The sequence below is a fragment of the Lepeophtheirus salmonis genome, chromosome 5 (genome assembly GCF_016086655.4).
Source record: "Lepeophtheirus salmonis chromosome 5, UVic_Lsal_1.4, whole genome shotgun sequence".
NCBI lineage: Eukaryota > Metazoa > Arthropoda > Copepoda > Siphonostomatoida > Caligidae > Lepeophtheirus > Lepeophtheirus salmonis.
The window spans coordinates 26,258,255-26,283,579 of record NC_052135.2 but is presented as its reverse complement, the minus strand read 5'-3'; the positions used below and the strand labels follow the sequence as shown (position 1 = coordinate 26,283,579).

Sequence of the window (25,325 nt, the reverse complement as noted above, 5' to 3'; positions counted from 1 at the left end):
ATTTCTGAGCACAGCTGTCAAAGAAACAATAACAAATATGACGTCGTTTTCGAAACCTATCAACGTAAAATGTGAGTGTCCCTATTGAAAACCCCTTTAGAATGGATACTAATACCTTAAAAATAATTTAAAATTGTCCTTTTTTCGAATTTATAGCAATTTATTCCTCAAATAAAACTGGCATGAAATATTTTTTAATACTTTGTATATTTAATTGTATTCCAAAGTATTTAATATGAATACGATAATATCACAAGTTAAAATATCAAATTAATTTAATATACATATTAATGATTTGTTTTCAAAAAGGTAATCCCATAAACATGATATGATAATTTACAATGAGTTGGCACAAAAGCAAGGAGGGTAACAATTCTCCAAAATGAATATGGATCGTAATTGTATTCTTCAAATAATCAGCTTCAATTTCTGTAATAAGACATTTTAATTAATCCTTTGCTCCGAATTGCATTCAATGGGTGCAACAACTCCCGGTCACAATTCCATAAAATTAATATAATAGTTTTTATCTATATAAAAATCCATAATGGAACCAAATGAATTCTCATAAATCAAATAAAAGCTCTAAGTTATATCTAACACTCCGGAGTGTCTCAATCCATCCCATAAATATTAGTATAAAGTCCATAATTGACCGAAACATGTCAATTAGAACTGGGTCGTTTGTATTTGTAAAGTAAATATCAATAAATTGGGAACATGTTCTTTTCCTGATTTTTGTTCAAAATTACTTTACTTTTGACACACTAATTGTGTTGTTTTGTCAGGAATTGATTTGTATACGATTCCATCTAATAGTGTTTTGAACGTGGATTTGTTAAAATCAAATTATATCTTGTTAAAGAGTGAGCAGAAACTTACTTCTTATTTGTCCATTTTGAGGGGAGATTGACGTAATTGGCTAATTAATTTATGCTATTTTTCTTTATCTATTTAATGAAAAATTGATAAATACAATCAAGATCACATTGTGTTTAATCTGGAAATTATACCTTAACGACGTAGGTCAAATCATTTAACAAAATAAACTTATAAATTCGAGAGAAAAACTGTAATCATGGAAAAATATATTTAATCATAGTTATATATAAGAAAATGATTCATACATGATCATTTTTGAAAGTATATGGACTTTATCTATACAACCTCATTTTTTTTAACTACGACCAATAAAAAACTAAATATTCCAGCACAAAATAAAAGAGGCGGTTAAAAAAAAGTTCTCATGCATACAAAGGTGACTACATAATATGTACTATATATACATAGGTACCTATACATATAAAATTATTTTGTTTTTATAACCATTACGAAAAAGGAAGGAGAATGTTACATTTCAAACCAACCAGAAAAAATTGGAGGAAGTCGTCATTAATTTTATAGGGTTTTCTTTTTGATATATCATATACATACATACACAGAGTTAATACTTCACCCTTCTAAAAAAAGAATAGCATAAAAAGTTGGATTTCTTATCACGTCACGACATGCTTGCAAACTCTTATCAACAAAGTCCATAATTACACTCTTACACTTACAACTTCATTCAATACAACTTCGTGGAATGAAAACAATAAAAGGTCAAATGATGCTGAACTTTTTATAATAATAAATAAAATTCTTTTTTGTTCATTCTTATATTTTCAGTATTAAGACTTTTAGATCATATGAAATAATATATTGAGTAAGAGATGTATTTTTTTTTTAAGAAACAAAAAAATTCCCAAAAAATTATGTACACAATGTTTTCATAGTATTCCGGTCTATCCATAAGGAAATTCATAATAGGCTTTATTATTATAATTTTGGAAATTCATTGAACCCTTCAAGGATACTTGTTGCATGTTGAAACATAATTCCATTCTGATTGAGTTCCATCAGTAGTTAATAAGTATTTCAACAAAAATTATACTCTGTAAAAAAAGCAAATACAATCACTGGATGCGTATGACTTTTTAATATTGTATATAAAAATAGAAATTCTAAAGCTTTACAAATGAGTTGCACTTTTGTACGAACAACTATGAGTACATAATATTTCGTAAAATACACGAGCCCTTTAGAAAACTAATCAAAGTTCTGACAGATTGCGTTATATCGACGTACAAGACACATTAAACATTATACAAAAGCAGTTTTTTTATTACAATAGTGATGTATATCAAAAAAAAAAAAAAAAAAAAAAGTGTACTCTATGGGACAAAAGGCAAATTTATCATAAATAGATTTATGTTGCCCATGTCCTGATAATAATGATAAAATGAACCCAAGTACGACTCTAAAAAAAATCTCTTCATTTGTAAAGATGTAACTGTAAATCATTCTTTTAAGGACATATTTTGATATTTCTTAATTAGATAATAAATAAACCATGGAACCACAAAATAATCTAGAATAAATCAGCCAAAAAATTCCTGGAAAATCTTTGGTAGTTTTCTTCTTTTAAAACAGATATATATATCTTATTTGTGGGATAATACAGGTGTTTGTAAAGTCCTAATTGAATAATTAGGACTTTAAAGTTTGTCATGTGTAACAATTTTCATATTATAATCAACATATCACAAACCTATGGCTTGAACAAAATATAAATACCTATGTGTTGCAAAAATATTGTAATGAATGATTCATGATGTTGCAAATATATTGAGGTTAAAAATATGGAGGAAAAAAATATATATATATGTAGAACAAAGGAAAAGTAGAACAATTTTGTAAGCCGAACTTGAAAATAAAAATACGGGCGACTGAGCAGTAATATAATGATAAAATAAGGATTAACTCCTTCTACAATTGACATTCAAATCAACAAATTTATGTAGATATATAGTACTTAATCTACGTTTATAAGTACGCACATGCATAAATAATAGTATCGAGAACAATGCACCAAATCTATGTAATGAAAAATATAATAAAACTTCCACAAAAATTATGCTTCAAGGCAATCTTTGAGAGATTTATAGTAATCTTTTTTGAAGTTGCATGGAGTATAATAGGCTCATTGATCCAAGTTGCAGCTAGCAATGAAATAAAACAAAAAAGCTATTAAATAATAGGTACCGTCTTATGTATTGTACCTACAATCTTCATACACAAATGTATTGTGGAAATATCGATGAAATCGCTTCTTTATGGGAGGTTTTTATATAATACTAAGCATAATCAGACTATAGGCAAGAAATGCAGTTATATAAATCATATAGATCAGCTATGAGTGGAAGGGCATAAACATAAGTAAAGTCACACCGTAACATATATATAGGCCCATATTACTTCTATGTCGATCCTTAATTCTAATCTGAGTTCAACCAGTACTTTCACTTACAATAACTTCCCAATAAGTCATTGGTGCTATTCTCCGTCTTTCATTAGTGCATACACTCGTAGTTACATCATGCATAGAGGTATATCCCCAACTATTAAAGATTAAGGAGAGCAGTTTTGGAAAATAAAAAATCCGCTCAGATTGCCTATTACAAAAAAAACATTACACGCTATGAACTGCTTAAAATTTACAACTCTAATATACTCTATATGTAAGGAATGTATTGTCACAGAGTTTTAGCGCTGAATTTACTATATTTTCATCCAAAATGTGACTCACTAACCTTGATTTGAACCCCCCTCCCTTCCAAATATAAATCTTGTTAATTTATTATCGCTCTTGAGCCAACTTGGCTATTTTAATCATTTAGAATATATAGAGTGACGAAGTTTTACTTGAGGGCGCTATTATCCCATGATTTTATGTCAGCTATTGCTGATGATGAAATTTAAGCTATGGTTTATATTTACTATTGTAATATAGTAAAATTTTCATCTTTATAAATGTGTAAGTATATCAAAAAAATTCCTCTACCCCAGCAACAGTTGAAATGACATTATGCAATAACAGTACCTTCAAGCAATCTATATTTATCGATGGTTTTAATCCCTACAAATATATTCTTTATAATTTCATAAAATTATAAAACTGCTTTACTCCTAGGTTTTGTTTTTTTTTTGGTTTTTTTTAGATCTTGCAAATCCTCATTTTCAAAATAATTTTCATTTAGTGATAAACGTGCTAAAAAATTATATTGCCATTTTTTTTTTTATAAAATCAAAAATGGCCTTTTAAAAGCCGGTTCTAATATTGACTTTACATGAAATAATTACAATTTTGGAGTGGAAATCTAACTACCAATAAATAGAAGTATATAAATGGTTATTTTACCTTCCATATATTTTGAAGGAGATAAGATGCACTTAGAGCTGCCTTATATGTAGAATCTAATATACGGCATCTCTTCTATATTATTAGCTCATATTTCTATATTTTGGAATAAAATTTAGTTCATGGATGTATATTGTACATATATATTTAATCCCTTCTGTTTTTTCAAAGATGACAGGTATATATTTGTTATAAAAAAAAATTAGAAATTACTACCTCACACACTTGGACTTAAATCTGATCACGTTCTTAATTTCTGTAAAAAGCAGTAATTATTTTATGCATCAACAAACATTATCAAAGTTAATTTAAAAAAATAATAATATGACAATGAATCCTAGTTAGGTATAAATCATAATTTTTGTAATGGACTAAAAATTTGTATTCACGATCACGGAGATATCACACAACATGGAAATGTAAATATGTTATATTCTATATGTATGTATTGTGGATTTTTCTACTACATACTCCACGGCTCTCTATTTTGTTGTCAGCTGTTGACTTTTCTGCTTATCTTCCTCTTACATATATGAGTGTTCGAACATTGATCGGTTGAATTCGAACTAGCTCTTGTTATGCTGTGAACAATTTCCAACAACTATATTAAATAAAAATTCAATAGTCGGTATAAATTGGCTAACTACCAACTTATTTTGGGCCTTTTTTCTGTTTCTTTGGAACGAAAGGTTCTAAGATAGGTGCAGTAAAGGTTAACGGCGGAACGAATGCACTTCATTATTGTTCTGTACGTTGATTGGTTAAATTTTAATTAGCTCTGTGGACTATTCCCTACTATAGATGACTATTTCCTACTATAGATTAGTATTCGTTCAAATGATGGATAGAAATTCGTTATCTATAAGTTGATTTTGAGATTCAATCTTTCTCTTTTCCAAGAAAGGTTGAGAGATACAATAGAGATCATATTGTGCTGCATATAAATATAGGAACATTATAAGTATAAGCAATAGCTCAAAAGAAAAACATCCCTTAGGCACAATTATCAATGGCAACCTGATTTAATGACAGATATTTAAAAGTGTAACCATATCATTGCTGTGAATCTGTTTAAATAAATAAAAATGACTCAATAATCACTTTCTTAAACATTCATTAACTTTAACAAATCAGAGAAAAAATTTAACTACTTAAATTATGAGTTGAAATTACTCATTAGAGCACAATTCAGACAGAAAACCGGTATAGCCATCAAATATAAAAAAAACTAAATTACATTCCCATTTTGAAGATCAGAACTTTTATTAATATTTTTTAACTTTTTTCATTTAAATATTAATTAACGATAATGTAAGATTGTAAAAGGGTTTGGGTAGAAAAAAACAAACACCAAAAATAATAAATTATTTTTTTAAGTATGTACAAGTACTTTCATGTTCTAATTCTGTATTTGTTTTTTATTTTTGATTTATTACCTATTATTTTGGGGGAGAAGGGAGCAGAATTTTTTTCATATATATTTTTAATTACATTGTTGAACTAAAACAAATTTAACACACTAAAAAGGGTGCGTCAATTTAAGCATTCTATTTTCTTCTCGTTCCTGATTCACTTGAAATTGTCGGTTGTCATTTCTTTCTATTTGAAAGGTATTGGAGGGGTTCTATTTTGTGGTATAAAATTTGATTTAATTATCGAGTATAATTAGCCAATAATTATTTCTATAGTGGTCATGTGTAGATCAATATACATTTTTTTAAATTGATCAGTTACGGATAAAAATTATTCTAGTTTCTCGTCCATAAAAATTGTTAACTACCCTAAAGACTTAAATGAAGGAAGTTGCGAATAAGAGTCCAAAAAAACTTGATTATAAAACTCATGTAATTATAATGAATCATTTAAATATTTTTTATTTATTGTTTCCTAACAATATCATTTAAGTTTACTGTATAAAAATGTTGAATTTAAATAATTTAAAGAATACATTCTGTTTTGTTTTTTTAACTTTGAATGTATCCTTAAATATTAACTTGTTCAGTGAATGCAAAAATTAACTTAATACAACAAAATAATAGGAACTACAAAATAAAGTAATCATTCATGACAAAACAACAATTATCAGTTGGTGCAATAGTCAATAGGTAACTAGATAAAAAACATATTTATTTCCCTTCTATTTATGCTGTAGCTGCTGATTTTTTTGTCTGTCCACTCTTTTCTTCAAGTACTTTAGTTACGACATGGTTCTACATATATAAAACAAAGACCAATTTTAATGTTTTTTTAGTAAACAAGAAACAAATAAGCATAAGTTAGAAATAATCCTTTAAAAGCTACTTCGTTTGTATTAAAAATAGAGTTGTTTTTTTCGGAAATAAAGCATTAAATAAGAAGTCCTATACATCTAGAAGGATAAATATATTTGATAATGGAAGTAAATACATTCCATTCGTGATTAAGATAAAAAAATTCCTGAAAGGAATTAATTTATAGTGTGGTATAAATATAAACTATCAACAATCCTTTAATCAAAATAGAAATTGGTAATACTTAAATAAGATACTTCGAAGTCAAAATAGAAAAGAAAAAGTCATTCCTCCTTATCTTTTATAAGTTTTATAGAAAATTATTTGCAATTAAATGCAAAGTGCATATAATTGTAAAGTATTTCTATCTTTATTGAATATTCTATTCAGGCACCGTTGATGGACTATATGAAACCAACAACATTTGCAAATACATTGTCCATAAATTATGGCCTAAGATTAAGAAAATCCTTGTTATATACCTTCAGTTAGTTAAGATTTAAATGCAAATTAAGCCTCGTTAAGCCTCAAGACGTAATAAAAATATATATATCTAACAACGCAATACAAAGTGTTTAGTTAACCTAATTAAACAAATTTATTTTTTGAGAAAAAAACGACTAACTCAATTAAATCTTTACGCTGTACAAAGTGGGGGAAAATGTATTACAGTGAAAAATTCTGACGAAAGAATAATAAAATGCCTAGATCTATAAAACTTTGTTGGGGCTAGATAATCAGCTGTTCATTAGTAAAAGAGAGCTGGTGTACAGGGTAAGTGGGTGTTCTTCAATTTCTAAGAGCTAGTTCTAATCCTTGGTTGTGACTCATTTCCTAAAATTATAGCCTGGAAGTATTTTTTTTTTATGTAAAATAATGTTCTTTTCTAATTCAAGTAGCTTACACTCTTAATCCATTGTAGTTATTTGTGGCCCGTTATACTGATAAATACTATTTTCTATCAATATTCATTAATAATCACTACTGTGCATCACTGTGGCAAGTTGGTTCAAAATATTGCTAAAACTAGAATTGTTATTAACAGTGTTATGAAATTGGTGCCTAAAGATGCATACTGTTTGAACTGTGGAAAAAAAACTTCGATCTACAGACTGAGTAATATACCAAAAAACGAAAAGTACGCCAATTAGTTCCGCTCTTCACCATATCATATCCTTAGAAGTCTACAAATCCATAAGCATAACTATATCTATTTCAGTACGAAACATACATTATTTTATCCTTGTGAATAACTTCCAAATTAATGCTATCACTCCTTACCCTCAACGCTTAAATTATATAAGATTTATTACCTTTTCAACAAATACATACAAGTGACAAATTAATCTTTGTTCAAAGAACGATACACTGATATGTAAAATCGCCATACCAGGTGGAAACTTGAAACTTACATACTTTTATTAAATTGATTTGAGAAGTTCTGTGTGAGGAAATTAGAACTGTCAGTAACATGAATTCCAAGCACTTGCTACTTTATGATTTTTTTAAATCGGATGTATAGATAGAGTTGTAAATTATAATTACTTTTAGCGTGTGAAATGTTTGTTGGCAATCTGAACAATGGCTGTTATATTTTAAAGGTGCACTCATTATTTTTTATTCTTGGGGAGATAACTTTTAAGTATCAAGTGTAACCATGAGTGTGAGTGCCATTGAAAGACGGAGAGTAACATAGATGGTTTGATGGGGAGTAATAAGTGTAGTTCACTGTTGGACTCAGAGTAGAATTGAGAATCGACAACGAAGTCATTCCTAACGATGTCCTTGCTTTACGGGGAGTAGGACTTGTGTTGATTTCCTTTCTTTTATAGTTGCTTGCAGATAATCTAACGAAATATCAGGGCAGCTAAGCTGCTCTCCTCCAAAAAAACGTTCTTCTTATTGTCATGGTTACCATTGAAATGGTAACAGCAAAGTTTTTTCACATTAAAATGAAAAAAATTATGATGATAAATACATATCCCTGCTTATCTATGGGTTATACATAGTTAATTTATTTAAAGTCGAGACTTGCCAAAAAAATAACTTTCTTCAGCCACAAAGCCTTAGAGAAACTCCCTTACTTGCCTGATAATGAGGGGTAGAAAATGTGCTTGATACGAAGGATATAATGTTAATGTAATGTCGTTTAATAACTGACAAAGAAATCATGAGGTATATGAATACGTAACGTAATTACCAAGAGATAATGCTGAGAAGGAGAAAAACCATTGTCATAAAAACAATTTTTATATATTATACATATATAGTTTTAGGTACATTTTACATATATAATTTAAGGTACTTTTTACATATATACGTTGAATGATACTACTAATGTCATTTACAAATAGCCATAAAAGTTCTCCAAAGACAATTCCAAAACTCCTTATCAAAAAAAACATATAATAAAAAAATCTTGAACAAAAATCAAGAAAAGTAGAAAATCCAATTTATATTTTTATTTCATATATACAAACAAGCCAATATTTAATAGGTTATTATTCAAATTTGTGGAAAGAGTATAGATACCCGAGAATGTTAGTCATAGTTTAAAACCCTTTTTTGATTTAAGATATTTATTTTGGCCCGAATATGGGCTTTCAAATATATAAAATCTCTCGACTTCTCATTCTTTTATTGCAACGATCAATTTTGGCTACTTTAAGTGCAATTTGGGGAACACTCAAAGATTGAATATGAATAATTTCTTAATACGTCGAAGAACACGAATGGTATACACAATCGATTCGCAAAAAATCATTCTAGTTTACTTTGTGTTGAAAAGCCCAATATAATGTTTACAGTTCTACTGATTACATTTATGAAGCGACAGTAAGCATCATTTAAGCTTTCACGATAAATTGCTACTTATTTGTACATGTTCTATGCACCAGACAAGTTAGAACTGAGGATCTATTTTTTCTAAAAAATAAAAAAATTGAAATCTAATCATTAATACGCCATCTTTCCCAGAAAATAGTTCCAATGTCAGTGCACGCACAGTCATAAAAATGCTGATTTTGATGATATACGACATTGATGCACGATACTTTTTCATATACCTAGCTTTAACTTATTTATCTTGACGTTATGGATAAAATACTTTTGGTTTCGAAAATAAATTCTTAAATTTTTCAAAGAAAAAGAGGAACATTATCTTTGACTCGTTTTTTTTTGTTTTTTTGATAACTATTCCAAAAGAATTCATAACAGAAAATGTTTAAGAAAATCAATTGATATTTATAGCAATTATGATACTTTTATTGCGAATCTAAATTCTAATCTTTTTAAAATAAATGAAATAACACTACTTTCAACTATAATTCTGTTATAATTTTCTTCTTTCTTAGAAAATATATTGACTTCATATCTTTTTGGAAAGATAAGATTTTCTAATTTATATGGTCGAAAAAGGAAGTCGATATTTGTAGTAATTTTTTGGGCCTATGTTCACGGTTCGAACAATTGTATCATTTCACAGTTAATTTCATGTATGTTCACCTACTTTTCTTCTTAATCCAAGATGTACCAATAGGAATGCACCAAATATTGGTTTATTGTTATAACAAGTAAAAATTGCAATAGACTTTGACGATAAAGACTAAGAACTCCGTTAAATTCAAGGTACCAATTAAATTAATTAAATTTAGCAATAGAATGCATCATGGATGTTATTTATATATTTGATCTACGACCAGATCCCTAACTTTGTTATAATTACACTTTCCTTAAAAACAAGGTGTATAATTAGATCATATTTTCATTAGTTAGGCTATGTATGGTTTAATACATTTTTAGCTAAATGCAAAAAAAAAAAAACTTTTAATCTAAAGATAATCATGTTTCACGTAATGGTACACAAAGGGTCATTAAGCAATACCAAAAAGTAAGGATGCTCTGCTGGTTCAAAGAAAAAAATGCAATATTTTTTATGTATAAAAAGGATTAAATGATGTTTTGAGCTTTACGAGGCCTGGTTGATATTTCACGGATGGAAAGGATGGATATACGCATGACTAGAGTTGTAAATCTTAAGCATTTCTTAGGGTGCTACTTTGGTTACTGTTACCAACCTAAACAGTGTTTTTATTTTCTACAGCTTTTATTATTATTCTTTAATTCTTGAGGAGGGAACCTATAATTATAAAGTAACCACGAGTGCAGGTTCTTATGAATGACTGAGATGATTTGTTGGGTAGTTATAAGTAGAGATGTAAAAAATATTACCTGCCTTTTGTAAAAAGAAAAAAAACTATAATTAACTTAGTTATTCTGACAATTTGAAATTATGATATTTGGGAGAAGAGGTATCTGTCATGTCGTTTTATTAGATCAACTGCAAGCATCCATGAGAGGAAGGAAATAAAAGCAGACCCCACTCTGTACTTAGTAAGGATATTGACACGAATTATTCCGTTTTCAATCTTTAATTTGACTCTTGAGTTTAACTGGGACTTACCCTTATAACTCATCTGCGTCATTCATGAGCAGAAATTAAAAAATATTAAATTTGAAGATCGCACACTTTTTGTAATTGCTACCTAAAAAGAATCTTATACTTACCAAAGCTGTCATCATTATTCTTTTATTCTTGAAGAGAGAATACTAAGTATAAAATAATCACTAGTGCGTGAAAGACGAGGAGTAACTCTGATAATTTATTGTCGATTTATAAATTGAAGCCCTTATTGGACTCGGAGTGCAATTGAGGATCAACATTGCTGTAATTCCTGCCAATACATTGCTAAATACGGAGTGGGATTTGTGATTGTTTTCTTCATATCATAGCTACTAGCAGCTAATTTAAGGAAACTTCATGACAGCTAAGCTGCTTTCCGCCACAATATCCTTCAAATTGATTGGGTAATCACGTTTATTTTTTAATTTTTTTTTTTTAATATGACGACGTTTCATATTTTTTGAATCTCTGTTCATGAGCACACACACCTGTGTTCGCACTTCATAATTATATGTTCTCTCCTTTAAGAATTAACGAATAATGATAGCAACTTTAGAAAATAAATAAACCAAATTTCACAATTCACATTGACAACGACAAAAAATCCCACACTAAAAAATGCTTAGGATTTACAACCCTATGAATAGTAATAAATGCTAATAATTTTTTTTGGCGTGCGAGTTTTATTGTAGTTCGCATCCTGAAAAGTTTATTTTTACTTTATAATGCTGTTATCATTATTTTTAATTCTTGAGGAGAAGACCTCCAAGTACATGCATAAGTAACCACGAGTGCATGTACTCATGAATGACAGAAAGTAACACTTACGATTTATGGAGAAGTTCGAGTAGAATTGAGAATCGACAACGGAATCATTCCTGCCGATCCCCTTGCATATGTTTATTCCCCTCCTTATTGCTACTGGAAGCTTAACTAATTAAACATCATGAAAGCTAAGCTGCTCCTCTCCAAACCATTCTAAAAATTGTTAGTTTTGGGTTTCTTTCTCTTTACATCACGAAAATTCTTACGATTTACAACTCTACACATGATTCATGAATAAAGGAGTGAGTTATTTTATAATAAAAAAATCAATATTTTAAATTATTTACTATGTATATTCATACATATTTTATCAACTATGAAAATCAGAAGTGAAGCCGCAAAAGATTACATAAAAATACTTCGAAAACCAATTCATGACATTTATAATTGCTTACTATTATTAGTCGACTGTGGATTACATATTATATCTTCATATCAATATTTAAATATAAAAATAATTATTACAGGAACCACAAAACGAAAGTTTTAAAAATAATAATAGCAGTATTAAATATTTAACAACAAAGAGATCCCATGTATTCATATATTTAACTTCATTTAAATATGTTACCCATCCTCACAAAAGCAAGTTATAATGTGTTTTATCACTACATATATAAGTACCAATGTACCATAAAGACAGAAAAAGCTATAAAGGGATATGGTTTGAACAAAACTGAGCCATTGACTTCAATTGACATAGAGTGTTTATTTAAGCGATACTTAATTTTTTTGTTAATTTGAACACAAAAACACCTCAAAAGTCCAGCTAATTGGTTCTGTGGAAACCGCGTATTATTTCAGACTGTCGGTGCTACAAACTACTAATGAAAAACTGCATAATTGTTTCACTGTCGAATCTGAACTAAACGGGGACTTGGACTCGAAACTTGCGACTCAACTTTACCTCACAATCAAAGACTTGAGACTTGATTTTGACTCGATAGCTAAGACTCGCTTATCAACTTGAAATCGAAAGCCATTTTATACTGACCTCATGATAAGCCACAACACTACGGACAATACATTATAATTATGGACTTGAAATAAACTCAAAATAAATCGGAGTACTTGAACTGGGCTCTATAAAAATATTAAAGAAATTGTGAGCAAATTATTGTGACTCAACTTGGACTTGCTGGATAATAACTATTTCTCAACACTACACAACAGAGTATTAAAATGATATCTACTTATTATCCCTGTCCCTAGCTGAAGTTATTACTCAGACATACAATTTTATTACTACTCTCGAAATTTTAATGAAAATGCCTCTAATTCTTGTATGTTTTCTTTCTTTATGATATTTGATAAATATATATCTTTGAAAATAATTAAATATTGATTCACTTGATATCACTGATAACGATTGAGTGACATAAATAAATATAAAATATCAAATGAATTGTTCTTAGTTATAAATTAATAAGAATGTAATTATATTTTTTGACTTTTACTTTCTTTTTAATATGCAATATTTTTTTATACAAAAACAAATCAAGTATTATATAATAAAATTCAAACTCTTATCAAATAACAATTTTTTTTTTTATTAAAACAATTCGATATTGTACACAAAATCATGATATATGGCAATTTTTAGTCAGCTCAAAATCTTTTCTTAGTGTTGTGTTGTTATCGCGGCTTATATATGTGTGGTGCGTCAAAATAAAAACAATATAGTACAAAAACCAAGATAAGGAGGAAATCCCAATTTATATTTTCACTTCATTCGATATTCATACAACAGCCCAATATTTCATAGAGATATTTGATACAATTATATGTCTTATATTCAAATTTTGTGGAATGAGATAAGATACTCGAGAAATTTTGGTACAGTTAAGAGCCTTTATTTGATTAAGAGATTTATATTGGCCCCTATAGTGCCTTTTAAATACGTAAAATCTATCAAATTATTACCATTTTTTTGTGAAAATCAATTTGGGGTACTTAAGTGGAGTTTGCAGGACCTCCAAAGTGTTAATAAGAAAAATTTGTTGATAGAAATTGACTGTAATTTGTCGAAGAATACAAATAAAATACACACTCGATTTTGAGAAAAATCCTTCTAGCTTGTTTTTGTGCTGACGGGGCACATATATATGTAATATATAGTGTACAAGTTGTAACTTTTACCAGCAGACAGAACAAGTTGCAATTTGTTTTTTTTTATTTATTTCATTACAATATCCCTCATTTCAATAAACAACTATACATTGATGCTATCATTTGATAAAGATCTATCAAAATCACGCATTCATTATGTATTTACGATTCATATTTTTATCTAATGTTGTATCCGTCTTTAATTATTTGGCTCAATCTAGTCTTAGGACTGGTCCTAATATTACATAGGAACGTTGTTCAGACTGTAAGTACTAGAAATAATATAAAAGAGAAATGAAGTGATGGACGTCATCTAGGACCAAACTTTATAAGTTTTAGGATTGAATTGGACGGGACTGCAGTCTTCAGTCATAAAAATAAGGACTGACACAACACTAAATATAACTTATGTGAGTATTTGAAGTTTATAATGTGCCACAGAGTATTTACTTATCAATGAGTAATCTTTATCAAAATAGTCAAAATCCATTAATATATCGAATATATAACGAATATTCAATTATAGTTTTATTATTATCACAAGTCTACTACGAACTCTTCATCTCATTTTAGGATTGCACTTTGTACTCAAAATAATTATAAACGCATTAATAAGAGAAGTAGAACTATTATTAACTTTAATCAAATAAAATATGGGATATCATGTATTTTAGAAAAAGATGACTACTACGAGGGATTCTAGCTAAACATAGGATAATACCACAAGGAAGAGAACTTAGTAAATCATGGCTTATTTTAAAAGTCATCTTACCCTTTTAATCCTGGAGAAGTAATTTCGATCCAACGTTTTATAGCTGGACTTATCCGTATTCTTAGTTTTCTTATCATTTTTCTTGTAAATGCCTATTTGAAGGGTTTGAAACTTAGCTCCTGTTTCTTCATTGATGTTAATGATGGTCGTCACGTGACTCATATTGATTAAAATAGCAATCACACAAAATGAATAATTATTAGAATGAATCAGTGGCAGTAGGTAAATGGAAAAAAATAACTGTAGTAATGATCGGAAAAAATCACTTGATATAAACGAAAATGATACTCAGACAATGGATTAAATCACGTATAACATTGAAACAACACTTGTAAGGGTTAACTCACTAATGATATTATAAAGTATAAAAAAAGTCAGTTCAAAAAAGAGGCCGTTGATACAAGAAAAAAAAGTGCTTTGGGGATCGCTCGCTTTCAAGATTTGTAAGAAGGAGAGCGCTCTTCTTACTATTTCAAATACATGCGTGCTACGATGTAGGTAGATACAGGTGTGTGTGTATGTGTGTGTTTTTGTCTGTGTAAGTGCCCTCAAGATAGAATTGTGTTGTAAAATATATATTTGCCATTAAGTGGAAGGAATTTACTTGTTTTCTTATGGCTCCATTGTTGCTATTAGTTCAGACAACGTTTTGTTATATTACGAGCAACATAAAATATTATTGTATTGAGTTTAGCAACATTGGTACATATATTTTGTGAACAACTTGAGATGTACAAGTTGTAATTAAGAATTTAAGGATATTTGTGGCCCGTCAACACATTATTCGACGAATCTTTATAATGACTGTCTTCAATCCCATATTTGGTACAAATGTATAGAGTCAGCATAAAATGATCCTTTAAAAAACTTTATTTTTTCTTTTCTAGCTTTAATTACTTAATAAGAAATTACTATGATAATTTTCATGGATAAAAAAATACATTTAAGCCTGAAATTTATTGCTATTCTGGTAAATAATAATATTGTAAAAATTGTAAAGTTAGGATAACGTATCTATTCTATGAATTTTATTAATGTAATGCTGTTCAATTTTGAAGTTTAAGTCATCATCTTATTAACTATTTGATAAAAAATTGAATTCGGTCACTCAATTTGATAAATTAGGTAAGAAGTTAATAAACAAGGGAATTTGCTAGAATTACTCCAAATTTGATCCCCAATTCTACTTTGAGTCCAAGCAGGATTTATAATTATAACTCCGTAACAAATCTTCTGGGTTACACTCCGTTTTTATGAGCACTTACGAATGTTCAATGAGGTTTTGAATATAATTGAATCTATTTATTTTAAAAATTTCGTCAATGTCTATATACAAATTATTATTACTCCCTCTGTAACAATTTAACAAATTTCATAGATTTTATTTCAAAGGCAAATTCAGGACCAATATAAAAGCAAAGTTTGGAACTATAGCTAAAATTCTTTGGCAATGTAATTCATGCTACAAATTAGAGTAAAATACTACATTAAATCAAATATGTTAATCAAATATTAGGTTGTACGTATAAGACAGATTTAATAAATTTGGATTTTTGTACAAGATTATCTTTATGTTTACACAGCATGTGGCTAATGTTTTTTTTTATACCATAGAATTTAAGTAATTATAACTATTAACTGATGTACTCACATAAATATAAACAAAGTCTATAATTGATTGCATGCAAAACAAATAAATATTGTATGATGCCAAGTCTTTTTTGACATTTATTCTACCTATGTGTATTTATCTCATGTTTTGACCGACAAAATACATACCATGTAATAACGTCATAAATATTGTATACTGTCTGATATCATTAATAATATTGCTACGTGTGGAATTCCCATACGAATAATTTCTTAATAAAGTTTATCCAGAAATTACAAATCCTATTTTTTTTTTTCTAATTCAAAACCATGAATATGTGTTTTATTCAAATCAACTCACTATAAGTCCAGTGCATGATAGATCCCCCTCAGATGGGTAAAAACCACTTGTATATCTTCTTTTTTTTATTCAACAATCAAGTTTAAGAATTGTTATTTATTTTGCTATAAATTTTCATCTAATTAAAGGCTCTAAATTTATTTTTATTGAAATTGGGTATAATTTGTTTGATATACATTTAAGAATGCGGGCATTTACTTGTTTGTTTGTAAAATACAAACCAGAGGAGAATGGGGATAGTAGCAACATTTTTTTTTTTTTTGGCTCAATAACTCAAAGTTTGTTTGATCAAACATAATAAAACTTTATCACAATATACCCAACATATGTTTGCTCATATTTAAATCTATTTAGAGATTACACAAGTCAGCAATTATTCCACAAATTGATGTGAAGCGTAAATTTAATAAAAATAGTAAAGAAGATTAAAAAATGCGATGCAAATTGTAACACTAGTTGCAACTGTCCCCTTTGTACTGAGTGTTACAATAACTCCAATTTCTCTTCACTGAGTGAGTTTTAAATTTTAATGAATTATATCAGCTGATAGAAAAATAATCAATAATAATAAAGATAGCAACAATATGCCTTTTCTAAAAAATTACTTGCATCCTTGGTACGAGTCAGTTTTTATCTGAAATCTCTATGAAAACTAAACAAAAATGATTGATTTTCTTCCCCACAATAATATTCATTATATTATAGAAAAATATGTATTTGTAGCTTTTTTTATATGATAAGAAAGGGCAGCTACACCTGTCTGCGGTCTCTCCTACATTGTTGTAATCCTGAGTTTATTCATTAGTAGCAGCTACAGGGCTAAATGAAATTGGTTTATTTAAAATCAAAATTTACTTAAAGAAATTCTCGATGGCCCTCATTAAATACAACATTTTGTGTGGTTCCACCTGGAGAATTGATAAAAATAATTTCTTGACTACCATACAATTAGCCGTATGAAAAATAAAGTTTTTCCAAGTCCACTCTGAACACCTTAAATTACTGTTTATAGATATGGCATAGCAGAGTTGCACAGTCATTTACAATTTTTTAAATGGTAAATGAGTATCAGAGGCAATTATAGAAATTCTGTGAATAAAAAAATACTCCCCTTTGGAAGATCTTGTCAAGATGGTAGCCTCAATGCTGTCCCAGAAAAATTGTAAGACACACAACCTAGTTCCATTGCAGAGGCGTGGAGGTTCATGATTTCTTATAAACATAAATGGTAATCCAATTTTAAGATGTAGTAGGTGAGATGCGAATTCAATAATTCAATGGGATAACGGACTGTATCATAATCTTCAATGATACTGTCAATAGCCTTATAATTCTTCATTGATTTTGGTTCCATTAGTATAAGCTGATAGTTGTGCGCATTGCCATAATGTATTTCGGGGAGCTAAAACAGCCCGTTCACAGATCCCAACAAGATCACTGAGCTTGCTTGGTAAATTTGGAAACACTTTCACGAGCAATTCTTTGGGAGACTGGACAATGTTAGCGATATTTGATACATCTATTTTCCCATCGTCACCCTAGAATATATTGCCATCACCAAATTGTTTGACATTGTCTCCAAAATTTACTGCATTTTGGTCTCCAAAGAGACTTGTATATTGATATGGAGCTTAAGGTTTTTCCAGAAAAAGTTTTTTTAAATCTATGTATATAATCTGCTTTAGTATGACAAGAAAAATTGCATATATTTTCTGTTATATACTTGTTTAATTTTAACGTCCAGATGATAAATTCAGGGTAAATCGAGCTTGTTAATCCCATGGCCCATCAGCTTCCATATTATTATGAATTTTACTAATCTTTCTAACAATAAATAATTCATTGGTTAATATATAAATTATTATGATATATATCATATTAATAATTAAAACAAAATGCTGATCAAGTATTAATAGTCTCAGATTATTTTTAATCTATATTTTCAATCTTACAGCTAATACAAATATCTCAATATATATAAATATGTAAAAACATTATTTATCTTTGGTTTATTGAAATTTAATACAATCAAACTACTAAGGCCTTAAAATGACATTTTCGAAAAATAAATTGCTCAGAGTGACAAAGTATGAGACTTTGAACACTTGTTCTGCAAAATATGTCCAAATTTGTTTGCATGTAATCCATGGTTGCTAAAAAACACATTCCATGGTGGGATAAGGGAAGAGTAACGTCATCTTATGAAATAAAAATTCATGAATGTTTTAGACTATTCTATAATCAAGGTAGAAGAAAAGAGAGTCAGCGAGAAGAAAAGAGGGGAGAGGAAAATAGAAAGAGAGATAGGAAAATAGTTTTTAATTTGGTCCAAAAACGAACCCGTAATTACCATGGAGGTTCAAAAAAATATCATGGAACATACTTGGTTATTTTAAACGTCTTTTTGCTAAATTTCAGACAGATCTGCCCCACCTTTTTTGATTCCAGGTGAGATAACATCAAAAACAGTCTTATAAATATATATTAGATTCACCTTAAAATGGGTATATAGATGTATGTATCATAAACTCAAAAGTACTTTTCAATATCCCTGGAATATTAAATGTTTAAGTGGACTTAAGCCATTAAAATAGAATGTAAATCAAAACAAGAGATAATATATTATAAAACAATTTTAGCCTAGAGGTTGGTATGTCTCACAAGAAGAGGATAATTAGAGAAAAAGACAGAGCAATAATTAGTCTTACAACATTATGTAAGGGTGCAAAATTCCAAAGGGAACGAAAAAGACAATGATAAAAATAATAACTTAAAATGTGTAATTACAAAGGAGGTGTTAAAGTCATTTCAACTGTCAAAAAGGGCATTATAATTCTTTAACAAAGTAAGGAAAAGATTAGAATACATTTTAATAAGTATAAAGTATGTGTTTTATAAGCACTACTTATGATAGGTTTCAAGATAATAAACTGCATATTGAAAAGGATAATCTATAATAGTATATTTAGTTAAATATAATTGCTTAAAATCCATATTGTCTAATACATACAAAAAAGTTCTACAGAATTAATTTATTAATAATATTAATACGCATTAAATAATGTTATGCTTTCGTATAATTCCTTCAATTGGGTTTATTGTTTATGTTCCACAGATAATTATTAGAGAAATACTTTTGAAATCATTTATCTATTATGTAAGTACTTATATAGTAAGCTACTCAAATGTTAATTATACTCCTATTTTATTGTTTCAAATATTTTGGTATATTGATTAATTATTTGAATTAAATCAGTGGTTCTCAATTTTTTTTAATAGTCTGTACCACCTGAGAAAATAATAAGATCTGTATTTACCATCATTACGACTAAAACTGAATTTACACAAATCTAAGGCTTAATATATTGATGATGTTCCTCCACACAGGGACGTAACTAGAACTTTCATTTGAGGTGGCGAGTCACTTTTCGACAAAACCTATGAATTTTGGCAATTTTTGTCAAATGATATGCCAAAAAAAATCAACGGTCTGTTTTTGTAAAAATCTTGGCTTTTATTATTTTTGGGAACATAAACTTCAATTTTGTTATAATTTTAAAAATGAATTTATAATTTTTGACAAAAGTCTTAAGATTAAATATTCAAAAAAAAAAATTACATCATAATTTTATTTCTTGGTAACAACCACTTTTTTATACGTAACACTAAAGGAAGCTCGCGTACCAATGTTTGAGAAAAAACTGCAGTATTTGATTGCATTAAGCATGTATTGAATATAATTTAATGTTATGTGTATTATCCAAATTTGAATAGCTTAACTCTAGAACGACGATGGTATCATTATTGATACTATTTTGACATTGTCGTAAAATATTGTCTTAAGTTCAAACCTTATTCTTAAAAAATTTGTATTTTATTATGTATGTGAACATACATTGGGCTAGACCAAGTTTCGTAGTCATAGTCTTTTTAATTATACTAAAATGGTTTATGCTACCTCAACAGACGTTGGAATCATTTTTGCATCTACCGATTTTTACTTTTTCAAACATATTGGAATTCATTGTTTTGACATTTTGCTGCAATTTAATAATTGTATAGGAACATATCCAAACATAATTATTTTCTTGCTCAACATTGTTTTGAAATTTTGGTGGGGTCCGTTTCGTTACTATATATTAGCAAAGGGAGGTTCTATACCACTGTCGTTCAAGTATGTTTTTACCTTTATTTGTTGAAAATAAATTTAGAATATTGTTTATTATACATATTTTTAGATTTCAAATTAATTTTGTGGCAGATATAATAATTTGAATTCCTTTAAAACAGGTAGAATATTTTTTTATATCAGCAATCACCGTCAATCTAGTTTTAACTAACTCGTCATTTCAAAGTATAATCTACATAGTTTTAAGGTTAGGTTTGAAAAGAAATGACTAATAAATAAGCTTATCCTGTTTGGAAGGAATCGCTTAGACTTTGTCAAAATATTTCATAGCCATTCCATATTTAAAGCAACACATACTTAAAGTAAAATAGTTATATAAGTGGAAGCAGGTCTTAATATTTTTGGGGATTCGTGATAATAACGTACATTGAAGTTTGTTTTTTATTAAAATTATTTTTTCTATCTACTACATGACTGAAATGAAAGCTAAACAAAATACGTGTGCTTGAAATGTCCTCTTGCAGGAAATCATCCCCGGATATCAGCTTATGTTTGGTTTTAAATGTGTATTATTTTTTTAATGTACCTCATCAGGCTTGTTGTTGGTTATGAATCTGCCTGTCCAGCTTTTGGAGACTCTGTTTCTCAACCCTGACTAAATTATCGTCATTATCACCAACCCTATCTATAACAAAAGCTGTTTCCCCTTAATAAACATTTTTACTTTAAATATTGAACATAGGTTATTGATAAATGACAAAAATAAATTTTTATTTATTCAAATAGAAAATGCAGCAAAGGAGCTGCAAAATATGATATTATTTTAGAAAAAAAAAATGCTATTTAAAGGAGTGGTACATATGAGCCAAAGGTTGGTGACTTCTATACTATTCTAATTAAATCTTAATTATGAACAACCCAGCATTTCTATTACAGGGTTATTTATATTTTTAAATTTAGTACGGATTATATATTCTTTAATTTTGAAATAAATGGTTTTCTTCTAAAAAAACACTTTTTCAAATGTGAAAGAAAAATACCCTTACCATTTCTATTCAAATCAATAAAATTATAATTATAATTAACTATTATTATAGCAGTTGATCGTTACATTGGGGTTTTAACGCTTTATGTATCAGAAAAGTACATAATATATTGTCTTTTAAATTATAGTAATAATTAATAAATGAGTAATAATTAAATATTGAAATTTTGAATAATATATTCTGTTTCCCCTTATTATAGGAATATGATTAGGGTTGTAAATCCTAAGCATTTTTAGCTTACGAGCACAATTGTTGTTTGTAAAATGAAAAGTGTTGTTTTTATTCTCTATTTATTTCATTTTTGAGTAGGTTCTGTCTATAAAGTGTAACCATGAGAGTGTGTTTATGAATCACGGAGAGACTAACACTGATGATTTGTTGAAGAGTTATAAGTGAAAGTCATGATATCTAAGCTGCTTTCCTCTCAAGGTCAGGGGTTTCAAAAAGTTAATGGTATATTTCTTTATATATTGAAAATTCTTACGATTTACATCCTTAAATAGGGCTGTGTCCGTCTTAATTTGTTCAATCCAGTCGAGTCTTAGGACCGGTCCTTTGGAGTGTCAGTACTAGAAATGATTTGAAAAAAAGAAATAAAGTTCAGTGACGTTATCAAGGACCAAAATGTATAAGTTTTAGGACTGAGTTGGACCAAGACTGAACTGGATGGAACTACAGTCTTCAGTTCTATATAAGGAACGACACAACACTAACCCTAAGTTTGATCTAATGAATTTTATATTAGTTCCATGATTAAAATATATTTTATTATGAACAAAAATGTTAATTTGGGAATGTTTGACAATATTTATTGTTAAAATATATAGTTGATATCATTTTTTAATACATCTGAATAAGCATTAAACATACATTCTAATCCATTAGAAGGCCCACTACTTTATAAGCAATACACTTACACAATATCATTGCATACAATGAATTTCATCAAATTGTTTTATTATTATAAATGTACCTATTAGGTAATAATGATACGAAGACCCTGCAGTAGTATTCATAATTTTTTCTCTTACCAGTCAAAAAAGGCGTTGGCGTTCTTTGACATATCAAACGATATGATTTTGAAGCCTTGACTGTGGGGGTAATAATCTAATGAATTATTTTTGTCATGGTGTTAGGGGTAATATTGTCATAATTGGAACGATAAGTCTCTTAACCGTTTTATAATGCTTGAGGATTGTTGATTCAGAGTGCTCTATGTAAGGTAAAATGCTTCAACTTAAATAAATTTTATTCAAAAGAGTAAAAAAAGTTTTAAATATTTAGATATACGGGATGGAGGGACCTGATTACTATTTTGGTTATAACTTGAGTTTTCCCTCTCATATTAAAAGAACTTTGATATATTAAAGTATAAAAAATGTACATAACTTAATCGGATATATGTACATATATATTCAACCTCTGTTATTTACCTTCAAATCCTAACATAAATACTTCCTTGGCGTATTTAGACCCTGAACAGTAAGATGAATATTTTAGCAATATAAAACTTTATTTGCCCTTATTAGTTGTTACGTATGACTAAGGATGGAATTTTGAAGAGTATGAGTAGAAGGGGGGAAGCAAGACTTAAGGAGTTTCTAAATTAAGACCCTGCATCTTATATTATTTTGGGAAGGGAAAATCAATTACTACTATGAAGAAGAGATGCTTCTACATTTGAAATAGCATTAGTTGTTATATAAAAATAAGACTGCGTATTTCTGCCTTTTTTCTTCCCACTTCTACGTACTCAGGCCTAAAGTACATTATTGTATATTACTGTTTGTGTCTCTTTATTTATTATAAGATTTGATTGACTGCGTTATTACTTTTATGAGTCTCAAAATTGGAAGATAACCCCACTATGGATGATCAAGGAAAAATTTAAACACACTATATCTCACCGACTTCTAAGGATGAACATTGAGATAGGAAGACCAAGAAGTCTTTCTTCATGAGTCAACACCTTTCATTTTTCCACCAAATGGCGGATGGGAACTTACTTCAGAGTCGTTACTCTAAAGAAGGATTAAACATATTAAAGTTTACTTCTTCCCTTTGCTCAGAACGGCGTCAGACATTTTTTCGTGGAGTGGCATATCATAATACTCCATATTATAATAGATCTATTAGTTATAACAATTAAATTAGTCCATTTTTCTGGGAGACACATAATTTAATAATAAAATAATAATAAATTGTTATATAAATTCAGTACATGAAGGGTCTGAATTCTTTTATGGTTCCAAGTGATAATACAAATATTTTTTAAATTGAAATTTGCCTTTTTATTTACTTTATACTTATTTATAAAATTACGTGGGCCAGGCAGCCAATATATGGTCATAAACCTGTTTATGTTAAAAGTATTCAATAAAAAATGATATATTTATATGGTATATCTTTTGTAAATTACTATTCTTCTTTATTTATTATCCATCTCTTTTTTTTAAATATAGGACTGAGTTTGTAAACTCGCTATTTAGGTGTGCTCTCCTTTTCTTTAGAACTCCTTGCATTAGTGCATGGAAAACGTTATAGAGATATTTAAACATATATATTTTATTATTATTTTTTGATTTTTTTAAAATACACAAGAGATAACCCGGAATTATTCCTTCAAAAATAGGAAAACCACGACGATCTATTAAAGATTGAAAAAGAATAGAAAAAAGAACACGCGTACCAACGGTGTTTTCTATAATCTGTAAACAAAATAAGACATCTTTAATCTCACTTTTTTCTATATTCATCGTTGGCATCGATAAAATCATTCTTTGAAACCTCAAAGTTTGTTATAGAACTTCTTAATAGCTCAGAAATTAAGATTGCACAATAATAATTGAGTAAAAAAATAATAAACACAAAATATTACAAGGATATTTCTATCTCTGCGGTAGATAAACACCCCAGAAAATTAAAGAAGGGTTAAAATAGTTGTATATAAATATATTTACATTAAGAGTAATTACTTTTATAGCAATGATAGACCATTACTTATTATAAAAAATACTGCTCTAAATAAAATTATTATATTCTTCTTCCATTTGCATAACATATCTTAGTTGTGCATGCATGTAGTCAATTTTTATCACGGATAATAATCGATAAAAATAAACTTTTTAATAAAAAGTTATCGCAAAAGGGTAAAAAGTGTTTTAACATCTGGATTTGAATATTTGACCAAAATCTCACATAACAAACTGCTAACTCCAAATTAGCAATCCCAATTGATATTTCTTTTTTGAGATTGCATATACTTATGTGTGTATATACATAGAGATGCATGCATTTTTCGATTGACATAAAGATCTATGGCCATAGATGCTTCAAAAAAAATATGTGTATTTAATCTTTGTTATTAAAAAAATTAAATACCTATAGGAGGTGTCTACTATCTTTTTAAAATAATATGTATATATATATATATATATATTATTAATCTCTAGCCTGTATATTTTACTTAAAGTCTTTCAGATTAAGAATGATTGTATTAATTAAAATAACATTAAAACTAC

General features: G+C 28.3%; 1 protein-coding gene across 2 annotated transcripts in view; it reads right to left on the bottom strand.

Moving 5' to 3' along the window:
- The window catches only part of LOC121118974 (GTP-Rho-binding protein rhophilin), a 186,403-nt gene extending 171,324 nt beyond the window's left edge, over nt 1-15,079 (bottom strand). For both annotated transcript variants that reach the window (XM_071888495.1, XM_071888494.1), the window contains exon 1: nt 14,679-15,079. In XM_071888495.1, coding sequence (XP_071744596.1) covers nt 14,679-14,840 — 162 coding nt within the window. In that variant the 5' untranslated portion in view covers nt 14,841-15,079. The remainder of the gene's footprint in view (nt 1-14,678) is intronic.
- Nucleotides 15,080-25,325: the final 10,246 nt, after the last annotated feature.